This window comes from Gadus chalcogrammus, chromosome 4 (genome assembly GCF_026213295.1).
Source record: "Gadus chalcogrammus isolate NIFS_2021 chromosome 4, NIFS_Gcha_1.0, whole genome shotgun sequence".
NCBI lineage: Eukaryota > Metazoa > Chordata > Actinopteri > Gadiformes > Gadidae > Gadus > Gadus chalcogrammus.
The window spans coordinates 20,394,010-20,412,414 of record NC_079415.1 but is presented as its reverse complement, the minus strand read 5'-3'; the positions used below and the strand labels follow the sequence as shown (position 1 = coordinate 20,412,414).

The window sequence follows — 18,405 nt, the reverse complement described above, 5'->3', positions numbered from 1 at the left end:
CCCATGATCAGAGTAGCTGACTAACAACGGACCTATAACTGCTGCAAGTCAAGAAACTCATTTTAAGAATGCAAGGCAGAAAAGACCCTGGTACTGCTTTTAACCAGATGCTGTTCTTCTCTACATGCACATGCTCAGCATAATCGTCTGCATTGTTCACTGAATTAAAACCCTTTGAGTAAACTGTTCAACAAAATAACTTGTCCCACCACAGCCCGTGTTCTAATAAAGACAATCTACTTATTATGAGGATTTTTTTATTTCCTGAAAGCACCAAAAAAAAACTCACCCACCTATAACTTATGTTCCAAAATTTGGATCTCCAAAGCATCCTTTTGCATCTTTTGAATTGTTACAATTGCATGGAGGTTGGTGAGGGCATCTGGTTCAAGTAGGGCGATGACGCCATCAGTAACTGGAAGAAGATGATTAGACAGTGCAATTATTACTTGAGCCAGAATATTGCCCCATCTAATTTGCAACGCGCTGGGTTGCGTGTACATATTTAATTATTTTGAATAACCAACCTCTTATACTGTAAAGGCACTTCTATCCTGGGGGGTGAGGGGGATCAGAGGAGCTCCCCCCAGGGATGCCCTCAGCCACAGGACGCATATACTCTGTTGGCTGAGGGCCATCTCCTCAGCCTCTGTGAGGGCTGCAGGTGGTGGACCCCCTCCAGTCTGCCGGGCCTCTGCATTTTTTCGATTTGCTAACATGGAGGAAAATGTTACCCTAATATTCAGTAAGCGCTATTTTGAAGACACATATATATTTATAATGCATTTTGCCTAGGTGTAGCCTTCTAATATATCTAAATCCTATTAAATATTGGCAGTGTTGGGGTGGCTGGGAAATGTAGGCCTACTACTTACACTTACTGCTTAAATATAGTATACAAATATATAATACATGTTGAACGTAGCTGTTAAATTAGGTAGAGCAGGCAAAAGAGCACAATTGATTTGATTTCAATTAAACATTAGTTTACCTGTTTAAACTATATTTTTGTACTTCATTTGCTGCCAAGTCCTCGTGGGGCAACTCGGGGTTGCGTAAATGTATACACAAACACACACACACACACACAAACACACACACACACACACACACAATTTACATATTGAATAAGTGGAAGATATTAAACTTTCCTCTTATTTTATTTTATTTTACTAATTTATTTGACTCACGCATTGACTTGTTCAGCTATTTCCTGCCAAGCTCTCTCTCGCGCTCTCGCTGCCGCGGCGGTATTGCTTTTTTTTGTTAAAATGGGTAACTGCTCGGCATACACGTTCATTAGAATTTCCAATTCCGTGGGGGAAAAGTAAGTGGATCTACGCTTTTGGTCCATGTTTGATCATGTTATCAGAGATCCATTGATGATGGCTCTTCATAGTCAACAGGCACGCCCTCAACCCAGAGTGAACATACTCAGAGTTGATTAACCCAACGCTGATCACCTGTTCTGAAACCGAAAACCCAGAGTTGCTTTTCAACCCTGAACTCTGAGTCAACCAACTCAGAGCGCAGGATTAAACTCAGAGTATGTTAAACCAGCTACCTGAAACAGGCCTCTGGTGACCAGTTTACCCCAGGGTGCAGGTTAACCAGGGGAACTAGGTGCACGCCAGTGAGCAAGGAGAATAACACCAACATGACAACATCAACAACAACAACAACGAGGAACGGGACGAAGAATTAGACTCAACTATGTCTGAAACAATAACATGGATACGGATATCCCTCTGTCGGAAGAGGAAGAGCACCTCTCTCTCCCCAGGAACACTCATCTACACGGGAAAGGGATCCAGAGAGCGGCTTGTGTCTGCCAAGTCCTCCCTCGCTCTCTGCATATTGCATTCTGCATTATTACGTTATGTGGGTCCATCATCAGGCCTATAAGAACGATTAATGAGAATCAGGGACGTGGGGTTGCTGGTGGAGAGAGGCAGATTTTCTAATAACCAAAGGTTTATGTGTGTGTGTGCGTGCGTGCGTGCGTGCGTGCGTGCGTGCGTGCGTGCGTGCGTGCGTGCGTGCGTGCGTGCGTGCGTGCGTGCGTGCGTGCGTGCGTGCGTGCGTGCGTGCGTGCGTGCGTGCGTGCGTGCGTGCGTGCGTGCGTGCGTGCGTGCGTGCGTGCGTGCGTGCGTGCGTGCGTGCGTGCGTGCGTGCGTGCGTGCGTGCGTGCGTGCGTGCGTGCGTGCGTGCGTGCGTGCGTGCGTGCGTGCGTGCGTGCGTGCGTGCGTGCGTGCGTGCGTGCGTGCGTGCGTGCGTGCGTGCGTGCGTGCGTGCGTGCGTGCGTGCGTGCGTGCGTGCGTGCGTGCGTGCGTGCGTGCGTGTGTGTGTGCTACTGGAATCTAATGAGTGGGGTTTCAAATTCCATTGGTAATCAGTATAGAGAATAGCTGTCAGTAATTTGTTGTCCCTCTGTTGACATTGTACACTCAACGGCTCAATCCCTCAGCCGATATATTCACCCTTTTAACGCTGCAGCATACAACACACAGGGTTTTAAAGAGAGCGGAAAAGATTAGAAGATTTGGAAGATGAACTCTAAAAAGAGCGCCCTCCCCCCTCCTCCCCCTCCCTTCCTCCCCCTCCCTCCCTCCCTCCCTCCCTCCCTCCCTCCCTCCCTCCCTCCGTCAGCCTGCAGTGAAACGTGTGATGGAAAAATACATTTGTGGTTTCCTTTTAGTCATCTGAAGCTTTGTTTCCTATTCCTTGTATTGTCTAGCCAGCCTACCTTTCCCCAGTGTACCGTAATCTAAATGTCAACCTTTGTGCCTGGGGTAAACCGGTCCCAAGGAAGCAGGGATCCCCTTATGCATTTCTCTGCCTGATGAGAACACAGGCACCTCTGTGTCTTGGGTAAACATTACCTGATTTGATTATTGATATCTGCAATGTGGGGGGGATGTGAAACTGTTTGAAAAGCTCTGTCTAACTGTATTCTGGACTCACTCTGCTAGAAAGGAGTCTAATGTTCAAATAAATGAAATATCTACAACCGAGTGTTTGCTTTTTTGCATTCAGAATGCAAATCTGTCCTTAGACGCAGTAGCTCTTAAGGAAATTGCCACGACAAACATTTCAACAGAATCCACTCGGTCCGCCTGGGTCTTTCATGCGTTGCTTGGTAACGAGAGGCTGTGTGAAAGAATGTGAGGCGTGGACCAGGTTTCAAGGTCTGTTTCCAGTTATACATTAGTTCCTGCTTCAGTGGTTCAGCACTGAGGGGCTGAGATACTCAGCTCTCTGACGTTCCTGCTCAATCCATCGGTACCTAAAGCAAAGATTTGACACTCAGCTTCTAATGATAAGTCTTGTGCTGTCTGTCTGTCCACTTGTCCATCCATCCTTCCCTACGTTCATCGCTCCCCCTCTCCCCTGTGACAGCAGGTGTGTGCTGAGATTTCAGGGCCATACTGGCAGCTGTGCACCACCCAAGTGTGTGGTGTGTATGTGTGTGTTGGCCACCGGGCCGCAGAGATTTAGAAATAAAGCCTATAAAAAAAATAATAATTGTTTAAAAAGAAAAAAACAATTACTCTGTATATCAAGGTCGTGTTGTTAGACTGTTACTGTCTATTAATACAAATGTGTTTAGATTCTTAATAATGGTCCTGAAGTATCTGTGTTCCAACAGTCCGACAGTATCTGTGGTCCATCCCCCCTCCTTATAACTGGCTGTGAAAATATTTAAAATATGCATTACCGGGCCTCAGTAATAAAAGCTTGAGAAACCCTGCATTAAAGGACATACTTGTTTGACTCCTTGAATTGCCACGTTTACACAATCAAACAAACAACTCTGTTTTCAGTTATTTATTGAAAAGGGAAAGAATTGTTCTATAAATATTGTGCGAACATCGATGTGAAAGATATCATCAAGAGACATTAGAAAAAATACTTTTATGGAAGGGAAAACCAAACAGCTTCACAGTCAAACTGGCAAGACTTGAAAGCAGTATTATCATTTCAGCTTTTTTTGTGTGCCCATAAAGTTTGGCAGAGTTCATTGATTTCCAAGCACAGCGATTGCGCAGATATTCAAATATTCCAAAAAAATAATATTGAACTACATTTTGTTCTAAATGTATAGCTAGCAAAATTATTGTGACAAATATTAGAAATATATGACCCCAAAAATGTGCATTTGTTTTTTATTAGTTAGTTGATAAATATTTGATCTCTGACAGTAGTGTCTTTGTTTTTTGTTTGAATTGTCACAGCAGTTAGTTTATCATTCTGGTTTGATGGTATGTGTGAGAAGTAGCTGAGTTCCACTGAACAATCATACGTTCTCAGAGGTCTTGGGGTAAAGACAAGAATATTTGTCGAGGTTCTGCACTATTTTACAGAACAACCCGATATTCACACTGTGGGGCCTTTCGCTGGTTTAACAATCACTAGTTTTCACCAGAACTAGTTCTCTCCACAAATGTTGCGGACTCGGCTCAAGGCGTTTGTCTGAAAGAATTGATCATTCGCCGGTCAGTCCTTTTGGATCAGAGCGGGAAAAACTATATAATTGATGTTCTTTGGTATGACATCGACAGAAGAGACAAAGAGGGCGGATACGATGACAAACAGACTGCAAAATAACAAGCGGCTCTACCGCCCGGACACCAGCCCGCACCGGAGAGACCACTTCCTAAGAAATACAAGTAGCAGAATAGGCCCTAGGAACCCAACACCACGACAACATCCACCACATGTCGCCGTCGCCTTCCTGCATGACGTGGTGAGCAGTGGTCACATGACCACCGACCACCGACCGACACCAACACTACATCCTCCACCTCCTCTCTTCCTGTCGGAGTGGAGCTGGTGGTGGAGGTGGTGCAGTGAGCTGCCTCCTCCTCTTCCTGTCGGGGTAGAGCTGGTGGTGGAGGTGCTGTAGTGAGCCAACTCATCCTCTTCCATTTGGGGTGGAGCTGGTGGTGGAGTGGGTGCAGGGAGCCGACTCCTCCTCTACGAACCTCTGAGGAAACGGGTCACTTCCGGGTGCAGGGGTGGAGGGGAGGGGTGTGGAGAGAAGTTGATACAGGAAGTGCCCGGCTGTGATAGAGAGCACTTCCTCTTCCCCCTGTTTCAGGACGAGGGGAGAGGGGGATGTGTGGGAGGAGGGGGAGGGGGAGGATGCGGGTAGGCCAGTTGCTAGGCAGTCCTATCCTAATGAGTCGTTCCTCCTTCCATGTCCAGGTGGAGGGTCTCACCGCGTCTCTATGGAAACGGAACTGTTTGAATGTCAAAGGTATCGAACAACAGAGCCAACTCCAGCTCAACCAGGAGTGTCCGGCGAAGAGCCACTCCCCCAGCACCCCTCTCCCATCATGCATTGCTCTCCATCGTGGCCCCTCAATGTCACATGACCCCTTCCGTCGACCGGGTCCAATAGGCCCGCTCTGCGACAGTCCTGCAGTCACATGACCGAGCAGCTCTTGGCTTTGTCCTTGCGGAGGTCGGCAGTGTCGGCGGGCAGCTTCGGCCGACTGGGCATGTGCGAGGCGCGCTGTGGGGGCCGCGGGGACTTAGCCCGCTTGCCCTCCTTGGCCGTCTTGTTGACGCAGGCCAGCGTTGCCACGTGGAAGATGTCCCGAACGCTGTTCTCCGACTGCTGCGCCGAGCACTCGATGTACACCGCCGAGATCTGCTTGGCCATGCTGGACGCCTGCGGTGGGGGAGACACAGGGGTCAGGTCAGGGGTCAGGGGGCGAGTACAACGAGCAACATGGGAGATGAAGATGCAGAGGGAGGTCATTTTGTTCAATCCATGGGTTTTAGCGAAGGCCTTTGAGCATCCAGGTGGTTTGCATGGCAACAAAGCGTGTTTTTAACTAACTAACTAACTAACTTCACCAACTTCTACGTTCCATTTTAAACATTTTTAACATTCAATAGGTTTCACTAGACGCACACCTTCAAGTGGGTTTTAAAAACTGTGACGTGAAGTTCCATTCAGGATGTTCAAGCCGCCATCGCGGTCCTTCTTTACCTAGCATTCCAGAGCGACCAAGTGACAACCAGTTTATTATAGCGGTGAAGAAGCACCAAGATGGCAGCCGTGTGATTCATGTCAAACCGTGCTATACAGATAAGGGTCTATAAGAAAGAGACAATATGTGAAGTGACAACTTGTCACATCATTGAAACACAATAAAACTTTGCGGTTGGGTGCTGTAGTCATCAGTGTATTATGCTGTATTATTGTAAAATGTGAATGGGGTGGTGGGCAAAATGTAGGATTCATCCAGGACCGATGGCTCAATGGAGATGGAGTAGAGAGACCCACCTGGTCGTAGGACACGGGGTTCCGTCTCTGGTTGGACAGCTCCACAAGGGTGCTGAGGTCGGTGCGCAGGTCCGACTTGCAGCCCACCAGCAGCACCTTGGTGCTCGGGCAGAACTCCTGGATCTCTGCCTTCCACTGTGGACCGAGGGGGGGGGGGGGGGGACTTGGTCAGCCACACAGAGTGATCCTCAGCTTGGTGACAGGCTGCTGGGCCTGGGTCGTTCCCAGACATTGCCTGTAGTTGTCCGTGCCTAAGCCCTATGGGGCGGCAGTGGCTCCAGAGGTACAGCGGGTTGACTGGTAGTGTGGAGTGTTGAGGTGTCCCTGAGCGGGTCGCCCCACCCTGACTGCTCCTGATGAGCTGGCTGTCGCCCTGTGTGGTTGACTCTGCCGTCGGTGTGTGAATGTGTGAATAAATGGTTGTACGTCTCTTTGGATAAAAGCGTCAGCAAAATCCCCTAAATTTAAGGGTAAAAATGCCTATAAGCCTCTATAATCTGTGTCCAACCCCATACCTGATTCTCAATGCATCAAATTGTATTTTCCTTTGTCTAAAATAGTAAACAATGTTTAACAGAACTACTGTAAATGAACACCCCTACTCTGAGTGTAATAAAAACCTTTTGCCCATTCACACGTCACACATCCCGGTTCTACAGCCCAAAACCAGCAGCGAACCTTATCAATACCTTATCAAAGCCTTTTAATGCTTGGTGGTAGATTCTTTATGCAGTCCTGTTTCTACACGTCAACATGGTTAGGATCCTGGTGTCGCTACCTGTTTCCCTCTTAGTGTGTCGGGAACAAAGACCGCCAGCAACAGAAGTTTAGAAGGTGCCAACAAGCGTGTTGGAATTTAGAAAGTCGGTAATCATACGCGACGGCAGGGGTTTAAACATTGGAACCTCAGAAAGTGCATTCCTCAGGGTCGCCTTAGAACAATGGGAGGTCTGTGCTCAATGGCATTTCCGGGGAACTTAATCTGGGACTCAGGGTGCTGTAGCCTTTGCTGATTGAGTGGCTGGGTGGGTGGCTGGGTGGGTATGTGAATCTGTGGGGGAGGGGGAGATAAGTGCGAGTGCACACGCTACACGCACACTCAAACAGGAACATGGTCAGTGTGCTGCTGGCCTGCTGACCGCCGAGATATTACCACGGACCGGGCGGGTCCTTAAACTGTTAAACATTGCAAGGACAGATCATTGACCTCTGATCTCAGAGTCACACATCCTCATCACGAGATGGAAGAGGGAAGTGGCATGAAGTAGTCTCCATGATTTAATAGCTGCTGAGAGCCACTTCAGGCCAGCTCTGTTCTCCTTTGTGTTTAAGTTGGAACTGGAATTGTTGTTCTCTCAATGCATGAAGACATTTTATTTTCTATTTATTTCAATTATTTTAATTATTCAAACAACCCCCAAACAATTTTTTTAAATAATACTTAAGTCAAGGTCTAGCAAAACTGAAAGAAAATAGAAAGAAAGAAAGAGTGCTGGAAACAAAGAAAAGAAAAAGGAAAAGAGGGAATTATGAAAGAAAGAAAGAATTTAAGTAATTAAAGCATTGACGAATAATGAAATGAAAGGACAACAAAAATAAAAAAACAAAAATAACAAATTAGGGTTAATGGGTGAATGATCATCATAATAATCGTAATTCTGATGATAAACCTGAGGAGGTGCTCACCTTCTTCAGTACACTGTCCAGGGTCTCGGGCCGGCTGATGTCGAAGCAGACCAGCACGGCGTCCGAGTCCGGGTAGGACAGTGGTCTGACATTGTCGTAGTACGGAGACCCTGAAACATACCGCCAGGATGGCGTGGATTAATGTCGGCGGAGCAGCGGACCAAAACCAGGGCTTCATTTCATTAACATTCAGGGCATTTAGCAGACGCTTTTCTCCAGAGCGACTTACAATAGGTACATTTGTCATAAGAAAGTGAAACAATATATCGCTGTCGGTACAGTAACCCCTCTTGCCCACTGCATCCGTCAACGGACGGATCCCATTGACTTTGAATGGGGCGGAGCCGCAATGCATTGTGGATCCATCCGTTCCGTTGGATCCGTCGGCTCTGTCAAGAAAGTTGAAAAATGTTCAACTTTTCAGGCAGCGATGGATCCGTCATCCAATCAGACCGTGTATGCTCGGGCTTGGCTGACGTATGCCTCTGCAAAGACTACTCCCCCATCCGTCAGCCACGCCTTCTGTCATCTGTTGACGGACGGTGCAGTGGGTGAACAGTGTACGAATGTTCATAGAACCAAGTGCCAAGCACTTACAATCGCTAGGTTAACCCATTCCCTGTAGAAAACAAAGATAACTAGGATAAGAAGCTACACAACAAAGCACTGTAGCTAAGTACGACATACAATAAGTGCATACAATAAGTGCCAGGACTTAAGTATGAGGGGTGGGACGGAGTGTGCATAGTCTAGGTTAACTCTGAACAGTTGATTCTTGAGTCTAGGCGGGGAGCTCGTTCCACCACTAAGGTGCCAGAACAGAGAATAGCTGTGGCTTCATAGTCATCGATCGTCAGACTATTACAGTGAATTCAGAGGGCACAGGTCATTGAGGAGCAGGTAGGGGGGAAGGGGGCATCTTGTTCAAGGAGGTCTACGAGTCAGGCTGCGGAAGTGGAGGGATCGAACCCAGTACCCTTTCAGACAGGAATCAAACACCATATTTTCTTAAGACACTTAATTAATAAAACTAATCGAGGAAAAGGCAAAGCGAGGCCAGATTCTACACACAAGGCCATTTGGTTATTCAAAGGAAGGAGAAATCCCTAAAGAAACCTGACTTGTGTTGTTGTGTTGTTGTGATCATGTGCTGCTGTGTTTCTGTTGCAGCTCCTTTACGTTTGATTCACAGATATCGGTTCAAGTGTTTGAATTTAAAAGAGCAGTGAAAGCCAGAGGAAAAGTACAACATAGGCTAATCTAAACCAGTTTTCTGTAGCCATAGTAAGTGAGGTCATGACCCTGAAGAGGAAGAGAGCTGACCAAACCTTTATCTCCTGTATGAGGTCTTAGCGGGAATCACATTATCTCTTCCCGAGAACATTCACAATTCAATATGGGTACCTTTACAGACTTTGAATTTGTTACGCAACGGTGTGAACCGCTTTCCAGCATGATCTCCTGAGAAACTGTGTCAGTGTGACTTCAGCTGGGTTTTTCTATCCGAGCTAGCCTTTGAAACCTGCAGAGATCACTTTAGTCACTCTGGTCCCTGAGGGAGAGGATCCTTGTTTCAAATGTGGATTCATCAGCTCCAAAACATATGCACACACGCACACGCAGCACACACACACACACACACACACACACACACACACACACACACACACACACACACACACACACACACACACACACACACACACACACACACACACACACACACACACACACACACACACACACACAGACATACATCACATTTAAATTGCAGGCATATCCAACTGGTTGAAAGTGAGAAGTAAGAATATAGCAAACCATGCTAACCATCACAGGTAATCTAGTTAATCACTTTCTCGGGTAAGATACCTTCACTGGAGAATATGGCTTGTTTGGCCACAAGGTCAGAAAACATACACACACAACACAACCACACAATTATACACAAGCACACAGACCCACAAACATTCCATTCAAGGTTCCACCAACAGGCCAGGAAGACACGCCCACACACGTTCCAATGTAAACAGGGCAGACTGCAGCACGTGTGTGTGTGGTTCTGTGTGCGTTCATCACTGTTAATGCTACAAATGTGGTACAAACACAACAGTGGCCTTCTAGAACAATGGGGCTTGGCTCAACAAACCATCGCTGAGTGTTTACAACAGAGGTCGTGGAAAGCTCCAGATCTGAACCATGCCCTTTCCATCTTCAAAGAATGTTCAGACGGTTGCCATGGGCCCCAGAGTCTCCTGGGACCCACCCTAGTCCTAAAAGTCCTGACAGTGGTTTCCTATCACTTGTTTGATAAGTCAGCTGTTGATTGTTGCAGTAAATCCAGTTTGATATATTGACGTATTGGTATTGGTGGTTCAGTGGTAGAATTCTCATCTGCAACGTGGGAGACAGGGGTTCGATTGTGTGTGTGTGTGTGTGTGTGTGTGTGTGTGTGTGTGTGTGTGTGTGTGTGTGTGTGTGTGTGTGTGTGTGTGTGTGTGTGTGTGTGTGTGTGTGTGTGTGTGTGTGTGCTAGTTTAGCGAAAGCAGCGTCCTTAGCAACCTGACGTCATTGAAACATGCGAGCGAGCCGATAAAATCTTCCTAATAACTATAAAACTAAAGATCATACGTAATCACTGACTAAAGATTATGCAAGTAAAAAGTATATTTCTCGCTAGAAATGTTATTAGAAACAAGTTCAACGGTGATTCGGTCCTAAAATAGGCCTATTGCATTTCCCATTCGATTAATAAAGAAACCAATCCCGAGATATCCCCGGACCCATGCAAGTGAACGGAGCGTTCCACGGCATTGAGAAGACCCGTGTAATAAAGACCCATAATATTTCTGTTTATGGCATAGATTTCTCCTCAGATTAGGCTAATTTATGATAATGATAAAATAAAAGTAAAAACGCTCGATCAAAGGCCCGGCCCGAGGATAGTGATGGGAAATATCGACCCGACACGGCCCGCGGGTCGGGTCGGGTCGGGCTCGGGCTCGGGCAGAGAATCTAAACACTGACTGGAACTACTTAGCAGGGGTCTGGTAGGCCTATATCAGGAGATAATACACACCCTGCACCCAATCAGAATACGAGTATTCCCCCAGACTGTGGTATAAACAATAAACAAGAGTTATAATTGACCCCTACGCATCAATATTATTGATAACCCATTATTATACGGTATGACTTCTAGATGTCACGTCCGCTCGCGACACTGGACTTGCGAGGCATCGACGCGGACTTCCATTCACATAGCCAAAAACAAGACAATAGATCTATGGCTAGATCAAAACATCAAGACATACAATTCTAAAAAGATCAGATTAAGCAGCTACTTTTTTCTTTCGCGGTTTGCCTGAGCAGCGCACCTGCATTTAATAGCCTATATCCGTGAATTGTCACAATTTCTCAGAATCAAAGGTGAAAGTAGAAACGGGTGGCCTAAAGCTGTCATATTGTTCACAATTTTTAACAATAAATGTACTGTACGGAGCTCCTTAAGGGACATTAGGGAGAACGCTCCCGCACAGAACCTTAGTTTGGAAGTCGTGCTGGTGACACGACAAATACTTCCAATTGAAACACATGGGTTTGAAATTTGTGCTTGTAAACACGAAAAATTTGAAAATACGTGATCCTGATCACGTTTCAATAGAATAAATAACGTGACAGTGTCACGTCTTTTCGTGAGACCGGGTTGCTACAGTAAGCCTACTTCAGTAAGTCTACTACAGTAAGGCTACTTCAAAAAGCCTACTTCAGTAAGCCTACTTCATTAAGGTTACTTCAATAAGCCTACTTTAATTAGACTACTTCTGGAAGGCTACTTCAATAAGCCTACTTCAGTAAGATTACTTCAATAAGTCTACTTCAGTAAGCCTACTTCAGTACATAACACTCAACCTAAAATATGATTTTGACATTAAATATATTTTTCATATAAGATTATGGACAGTCTGCCATTTAGAGATGGACCCTCAACACACTTATGAACTGAAGTCACTAAAGGAGTCCTAACACTGACTATGAAGCCACTGACCGTAGTCCCACAACACGCCAGGGACAGGTCTGGACATGTCCAGATAAAACCTCAGTCAATGTCTGCCTACGTTTACAAACTCCAAATTATCTAAAAAACAAGACGAGTTGACAAGGGGTGAAAGAACAAAGGTTCAGAAAAGAAGAGAAATCAATTCACATAAAGTAAAGTAATTGCAGATAGGAGGTAGCCAAGCAGAGTTCTGACTCCATACATTGTAGTGATGTGATGAGCCTACCTGAAGTGTCCCACAGGCTGAGCTCGATGCGCTGCATGTCAATCTCGAAGCTCGCTGTGTAGTTCTCAAACACGGTGGGTACGTAGCTCTGAGGAACACACAAACACATCAGGATGAGTAATGGGGTACATTGAAGAAGCATCGTGATATGAATGGTAAATTAACTGCATTTATACACCACTTTTCTCGCCAGTGGCCACTCAAAGCACTTTACATATTGCCTCACATACAACCATTCATTCACACATTCACACACCGATGGTGGAGTCAACCACACAGAGCGGCAGCCAGCTCGTCAGGAGCAGTTAGGGTGAGGTGTCTTGCTCAGGGAAACCTTGACACTCAGCTAGGAGGAGCCGCGGATTGAACCAGCAGCCTTACAGTTATCTCCTGAGTTCCTGTCACCCCACGTCAACAACATGAACACAATAATACAAATAATAACAATGACACTGAGAATTATAGGCTAATAAGGATTAGGGTTAGGGTTAAGAATATGGTAATAGCCACCATCAACATCATCATCATCATAACAATAGACATCGCCATCCTGATAATCATCATCATCATCCTCATAGCAACCATCATCATCTTCTTCATCATCCTCATAACCCCCACCATCACCATAATCATCATAACCCTCAGCCACCATCATCATCACCATAACAATGGACATCATCATCCTCATCATCCTTATAACCACCAAAATCATTATCATCATCATCATCATCATCATCATAACAATGGTCATCATGATTAATAATTGGCTCGGGGAAAACTTCAGTCACCTCGGGGAAGCAGTCCTTCGCGAACACGTGGAGCAGCGCGGTCTTCCCGCTCTGGCTGTCGCCCACCACCACAACCTTACACGTGACGCTCTGCGGGGGGTCTAGGGCAGGCTTCAGCGCTGATCTCTGAACCGAACGGCGTTCCTTCATCGATACGAAAGGGAATTCAATTCACAAAAAAGTAAAGTAACTGCGGAATCGAGGTAGCTGGTGGTGGACTCGCAGTGTGAGTGTTCCTCCCGGTCCTGATGCGGCGGCAGTAGTCCGTTTGTATCCGTGTCTGTCGGTGTGTGACAACTTCAGGTCCTCCTGCAGGGGCGGCGCCAAACGGTTGCTTGCCGTTGCTATAGCAACTCCAAGCAATTACTCAGAAACCCCAGAGCAACCCCTGATTTTTTGTCAAACTCAAACAACATATTTGAAATAATGCCATTTTCCGTAAAATGGTATTAAATAAGTTCAACTAAACCTATGGCCGAATGCGGTACCCGTCACCATACCGACCATTCCTGTCATATGAATCACCAGATTAAGTGCATAATCAGTGAGTAGCGTCAACATTTCAGGGCCGTGACTGGACTGTCGTTCAAATGCACACGAGTCAGCCTGGGACTCTCCTCTCCTCCCCTCCCCCTCACCGTGCCCAGTTCCCGAGCGTTGGGCATGCGCACACTCTGTAAGTGACATGAACAGATTAAAAAAAAACACATACACACAATTAACACAAACTATCCCAAGCAATATGTACAATATTAATTAATTATTATTTAATGTACATGAAACAATAATTTCATTAATAGCATAGTCTTACGAAAAATAAATAACATTTCAAATATGCGGACATCTCGCGGCGAGATTATCAGTCAGAGATGTTCGTTGCCGGCTCGTTGGCGCTTAAAAAATATGGACACGTTTTTACTATTTCGAAAGAAATCAAGTTCAAACACGACTCGCGATGGCGAGGCTGAGGATGGGCTCGTTAATAGCCAGACTTGTGTTGGACTTGGCAGTTGTTCGGAGGGGGGTTATACTGAGGTCAAGAAACGGAAGAAAATATTGTAGCCTACACAGTTCTGAATTAGCAATACAATGTTATCACATGCTTGCTAGCAATGTTGGTGTGTTAAACCGTATGGATTAAAGTGGAATATTGCAAGAAGTCCTGTGATCAAGACATCGATTTAAGGTAGGCCGTTTGGTTATTAAGTTTGCCCGTCGCAGCATATTGACTTGGGGCCCATGTGATTTTGTTTTGAAGTAGAACTAGATTATAGGTTTGGCTCATGCCAAAGGATGGGTTTATCGTAGCCTGGTATGATCCGCCCTTAATAGAAGTATTATGAAGTATAATAGTATCAACAATAATAGCAACTATTGTATTAATGTTCCACATAGGCCTACATTTGAGACGTATCGCGCAACTAATGTGAATGCTTTGGAATGTACCGTGGCGACGGTGGGTCTGAGATGTGCAATTCACCACTATTGACAGGACAGCTAACATTGTAGTTGGGGGACTGCTGACGGGCTGTTGATTGAACTATGTTGTTTGTTATCGTGTGGCCGCAGTGCCACCTGGACTAGCAGTGAATGTGTACATGCCGCTGGGCTATTTTCATGTTGGCCTTCTTAAAGATCTTCCTCTATATTGTTCTATGTCTTTACGTCTTTATGTCTGTGCGTGTGTGAGGGAGAGGGAGAAAGATAGCGCACGTTGAACTGTCAAATGATACGATCACACTCAATCACAGTGGTGCGATTAGTCTGTGTTGTTACTGTACTGTAAACTTGCCTCGTACGGGACCGCAACCACCCCAACCCGTGCCGAAAATGTCTTCCCGGCCGTGTCTCTGCCAAATTCAGGTGTTTTGATCAAGGTTTTTTTTTTTGACCAGCAACCTCTTGAATTCATACAGCAACTGTTAAGCAACTGCAACAAATTATTTCTGGCGCCGCCACTGTCCTCCTGGTTGAGTGTGAGAAACCATTTGGAGGGCATTTATATCAGCCAGAACCAACTGTCCTCCCTTTAATCCCTCCCATGTTTCTTTCTCTCTACATGCTCTCACACACACGCACATACACGCACGCACACACACACACGCACACACACGCCAACCTTGACACAACAGTTGTGTGCGTGGTGGTGTGTATTGAGGGTTGGGCGCCACCGTTTGGTCGATTAGGGAACTGCAGTGAAAACAGTGACTTGTTTTGTAATTATAACATAATTATGTTATATTATAATTATAATTATTAATTAATAAAATACATGATTAGTTTCAGGTCCCATGTGAGCTGTGAATGGGACCTGAGCATTTTAAAACGACACACAACTGAATTAGATTAGTTAATAATAATAATATTTTTGTGTACTTCATTATAGACGGGTGACAATAAACCACTAAACTTAATGAGTGAACAGAGTTTAAAAAATCATTGCAAATGCACCTTAATTAATTATTCTGCTATCAATAAAGTTCAATAAATGTTAGACGGACATGCACATAGAACTAGAGGCCTATGCTTAACCAAGATAGCCTTAACCTAACTAAGAGTAGCCTAAAGTTAACTAAGCGTAGCCTATAATTAACTAAGAGTAGCCTATACTTAATTGTAGCATCTAGCCAATTCGATTTCCAATTCAATACTTACATAGAGCCAGTATTTAAGGTAACATTGATGAAGTATTTTAGTGGACACTAGACCAGATTCTTCCCTGGAGACCCCCCTGTGGCAGAGGAGATTGTGCGTCTAATTGTGTTTGTGTGCATCGATGTGTAGACGGCAGTCGCTCACGCTTCAGTAGCCAGCAGCCCACCTTAATAAGCACAATGTAAAGGCATCCATGTTGAAGATGTGAGGAGGAAAATCCCTATGTGAGATTAATGTTTGGTTAGCTGGCAATGTTATCAGTACTGCAAAGACGTTTTGTTTGTGAAAAGCATTTTTGTATGCTTTGTGATGCCAATGCGTTTTGCAGCTAACAATATATCTGATAGCTCATAGATTTTGTGGGCGAACAAAATGCATGAACTAATTAAAAATTTTTAGCAAACAAAATATATTATGTATAATACTGAAATGTGACATAGGCCTATAATAACGTAATTTATTTATTTCTGCCCAAATAATGTGTTAATATTATATATTTATGTTGGAGTTAAAATCTCTGCCTGTGAGGGTCCGTGACCAGGCCTGCATCGCAAATATCGTTATTCAACTCACATTGCATCTTATCATACAAGTAAATGAGAGAATAATTCTTAAGCTTGGTTCCTCAACAGCCGCATAGCAGCAACAATACAAGAGAAAGTAAGTATAAATAAGTAAAAATAAATAGTGACTAGAAAATGCATTTCCTGCAGATAATGCGGTGAGTGCTGTAGTACAGAGTGAGGTTGAAAATATTTTTTAATAAAGCCACATTGATTAAGACATAAAGAAACATTAATTGGCTTGAATCAAGTTAAGGGATTTGAACAACAGTTCAAAAGTCTAAATGGAGTAAACAATGTTAACATGCACACCATTTAAGAAAATGGAAACGGTGTGAAACAAATAAAGTGTCAGCAGTCTTTTCAGAATGAAAAGCCTAAAGCATTGCTAAAAATGCAGAAATGTAAAATGAATTGAACTGAAGAATCTGAAAGGTCAAATGTATTGCCCTGCACTTGCTGGTGTGTGTGTGTGTGTGTGTGTGTGTATGTCTCTGTGTGTTTGTGTGTGTGTGTGTGTGCGTGCGTGCGTGCGTGTGCATGCGCGTGTGTGTGTGTCTTTAAGAGAATAGCGAACCGGTGCGTGATTAAAAGCATGGACATAGAATGGACACCGGATTCCAAAATGGCGCCCATTCATTCCTATGTAAACTGCTCAATGGCGTAGGGCAACATCAAGGAGAGATATGCTTCCGCATCTTGGGAGCCTAGCCAAGCCCTAGTTCATGACGTACCGGATGCAGAAATATTCTTATTTTTTAGCACCAAGGCCGGTGTGGGTGTCAGATTGACTCGGCTGCCAGATCGACTCGGGGTCCTGCGCTTACAGATGACGTATCGACACTTGACGTATCGACACAAGCCAACGGACAAAACCCGGAAGGGTTGTTTATAAACGGGGCTCAATCATGGACGTAAAAAGAAGGCTCATCAGTTTTGCTTTTGATTTCATTGAACGCAGCCCATTCTTTCGCACAAACAAAGCCATTGGAAACACGTCTAAAAGCACTGATGAATACAAATGTAACCCAGTTCCTGTTAGGGACTCTTATTCTGAAGGAACCCAAGTATAGGCAACTATAATTTGTACATTCGATTATTATGCATAGATTAGAAAACAAAAGGAGATCATTAATACTTGGGAATAACATGGGAATGAATGAACGCGCATGCGCATTTAAAAGACAGCGTTTACAGGAAGTGCGTCATTATTGCAAATCTAGGACCCCGAGTCGATCTGGCAGCCGAGTCAGTCTGACACCCACACCGGTACGGTCTTCCCCCCCCCCCCCCCCCTCAACAACTTCAAGAGACCCCCACAAAGATGGAATCATAACTCGAACCCTGCATGGAAGTATAAGTTAACTTCATAAATATGAAAGATTACTCCATATATGTAACACAAACAACATAGTAAATCTATGTAGGCCTAGAAAAAAATACAGTTCAATGTTATTGCTTAAAAAACAGATTCCTTCCAACTATTTACAAAAAATGCAATCGATAATTTATTTACTAATAAATGGTAACATATCGATCAGCAATGAGGTTGGAGTAGCCTCCCCACATAAATTATTGTAATACACCAACATTGTTAACTGCCATACACAGCTAAACAAGCAAATGAAAAATTAAATACTAACGCAACTGAAATGTTTATTAGGCTATTAAAAATATTATAAAAATGATACCGTAATGCACCCGTTCTTTGTCTTTGGATCTTTTTAATAAATGGATCAATAAATGGTGAATTGCAATGATCACAAGCAGAGGAACGTGAGAGTCATTGAGCAGCAGCTGAACCAGTCTAAAAATCCCATTATCACTAAAACACCTTTAGTGATAAAAAGTCACCACAGTGCCTTAAATCCATCAACGTCATTCATGTTAAAAGCCCACTATGCAACAATTTTAGCCCAAATAACCTTAATTATGCAGGTTGAGAGTCGTTCTGATCGTTCTACAACCATTTCTGGGTCGTTTGGCGGGTGTTTCATTGCCCCAAGTCGCTTCTCCAAGGAAAAAGCGAATATGCAACTTGCTCTGTTCGGACCGACACAATCCGGATGTGACGCAGCGTAAGTATCCAATCGCGCCTGTAGTCAGATGTAGTCAGATTGTAGTTTCGAAAA

General features: G+C 44.7%; 1 protein-coding gene and 1 long non-coding RNA gene across 2 annotated transcripts; both read right to left on the bottom strand.

Moving 5' to 3' along the window:
• Positions 1 to 292: 292 nt before the first annotated feature.
• On the bottom strand, positions 293 to 564 carry LOC130380692 (uncharacterized). The gene is made up of 2 exons (XR_008895319.1): positions 528 to 564; positions 293 to 415 (listed from the first exon to the last, which is right to left on the bottom strand). It is a non-coding gene; the product is annotated as an uncharacterized LOC130380692 (long non-coding RNA).
• Positions 565 to 3,790: 3,226 nt separating this feature from the next.
• Positions 3,791 to 13,356, bottom strand: LOC130380683 (rho-related GTP-binding protein RhoE-like). Its single transcript, XM_056587972.1, has 5 exons — positions 13,056 to 13,356; positions 12,268 to 12,355; positions 7,985 to 8,094; positions 6,299 to 6,433; positions 3,791 to 5,677 (listed from the first exon to the last, which is right to left on the bottom strand). Exons 1-5 carry the CDS (start codon positions 13,203 to 13,205, stop codon positions 5,429 to 5,431), a joined length of 732 nt encoding a protein of 243 aa, XP_056443947.1. The 5' UTR covers positions 13,206 to 13,356; the 3' UTR covers positions 3,791 to 5,428.
• Between the last annotated feature and the right edge of the window lie 5,049 nt (positions 13,357 to 18,405).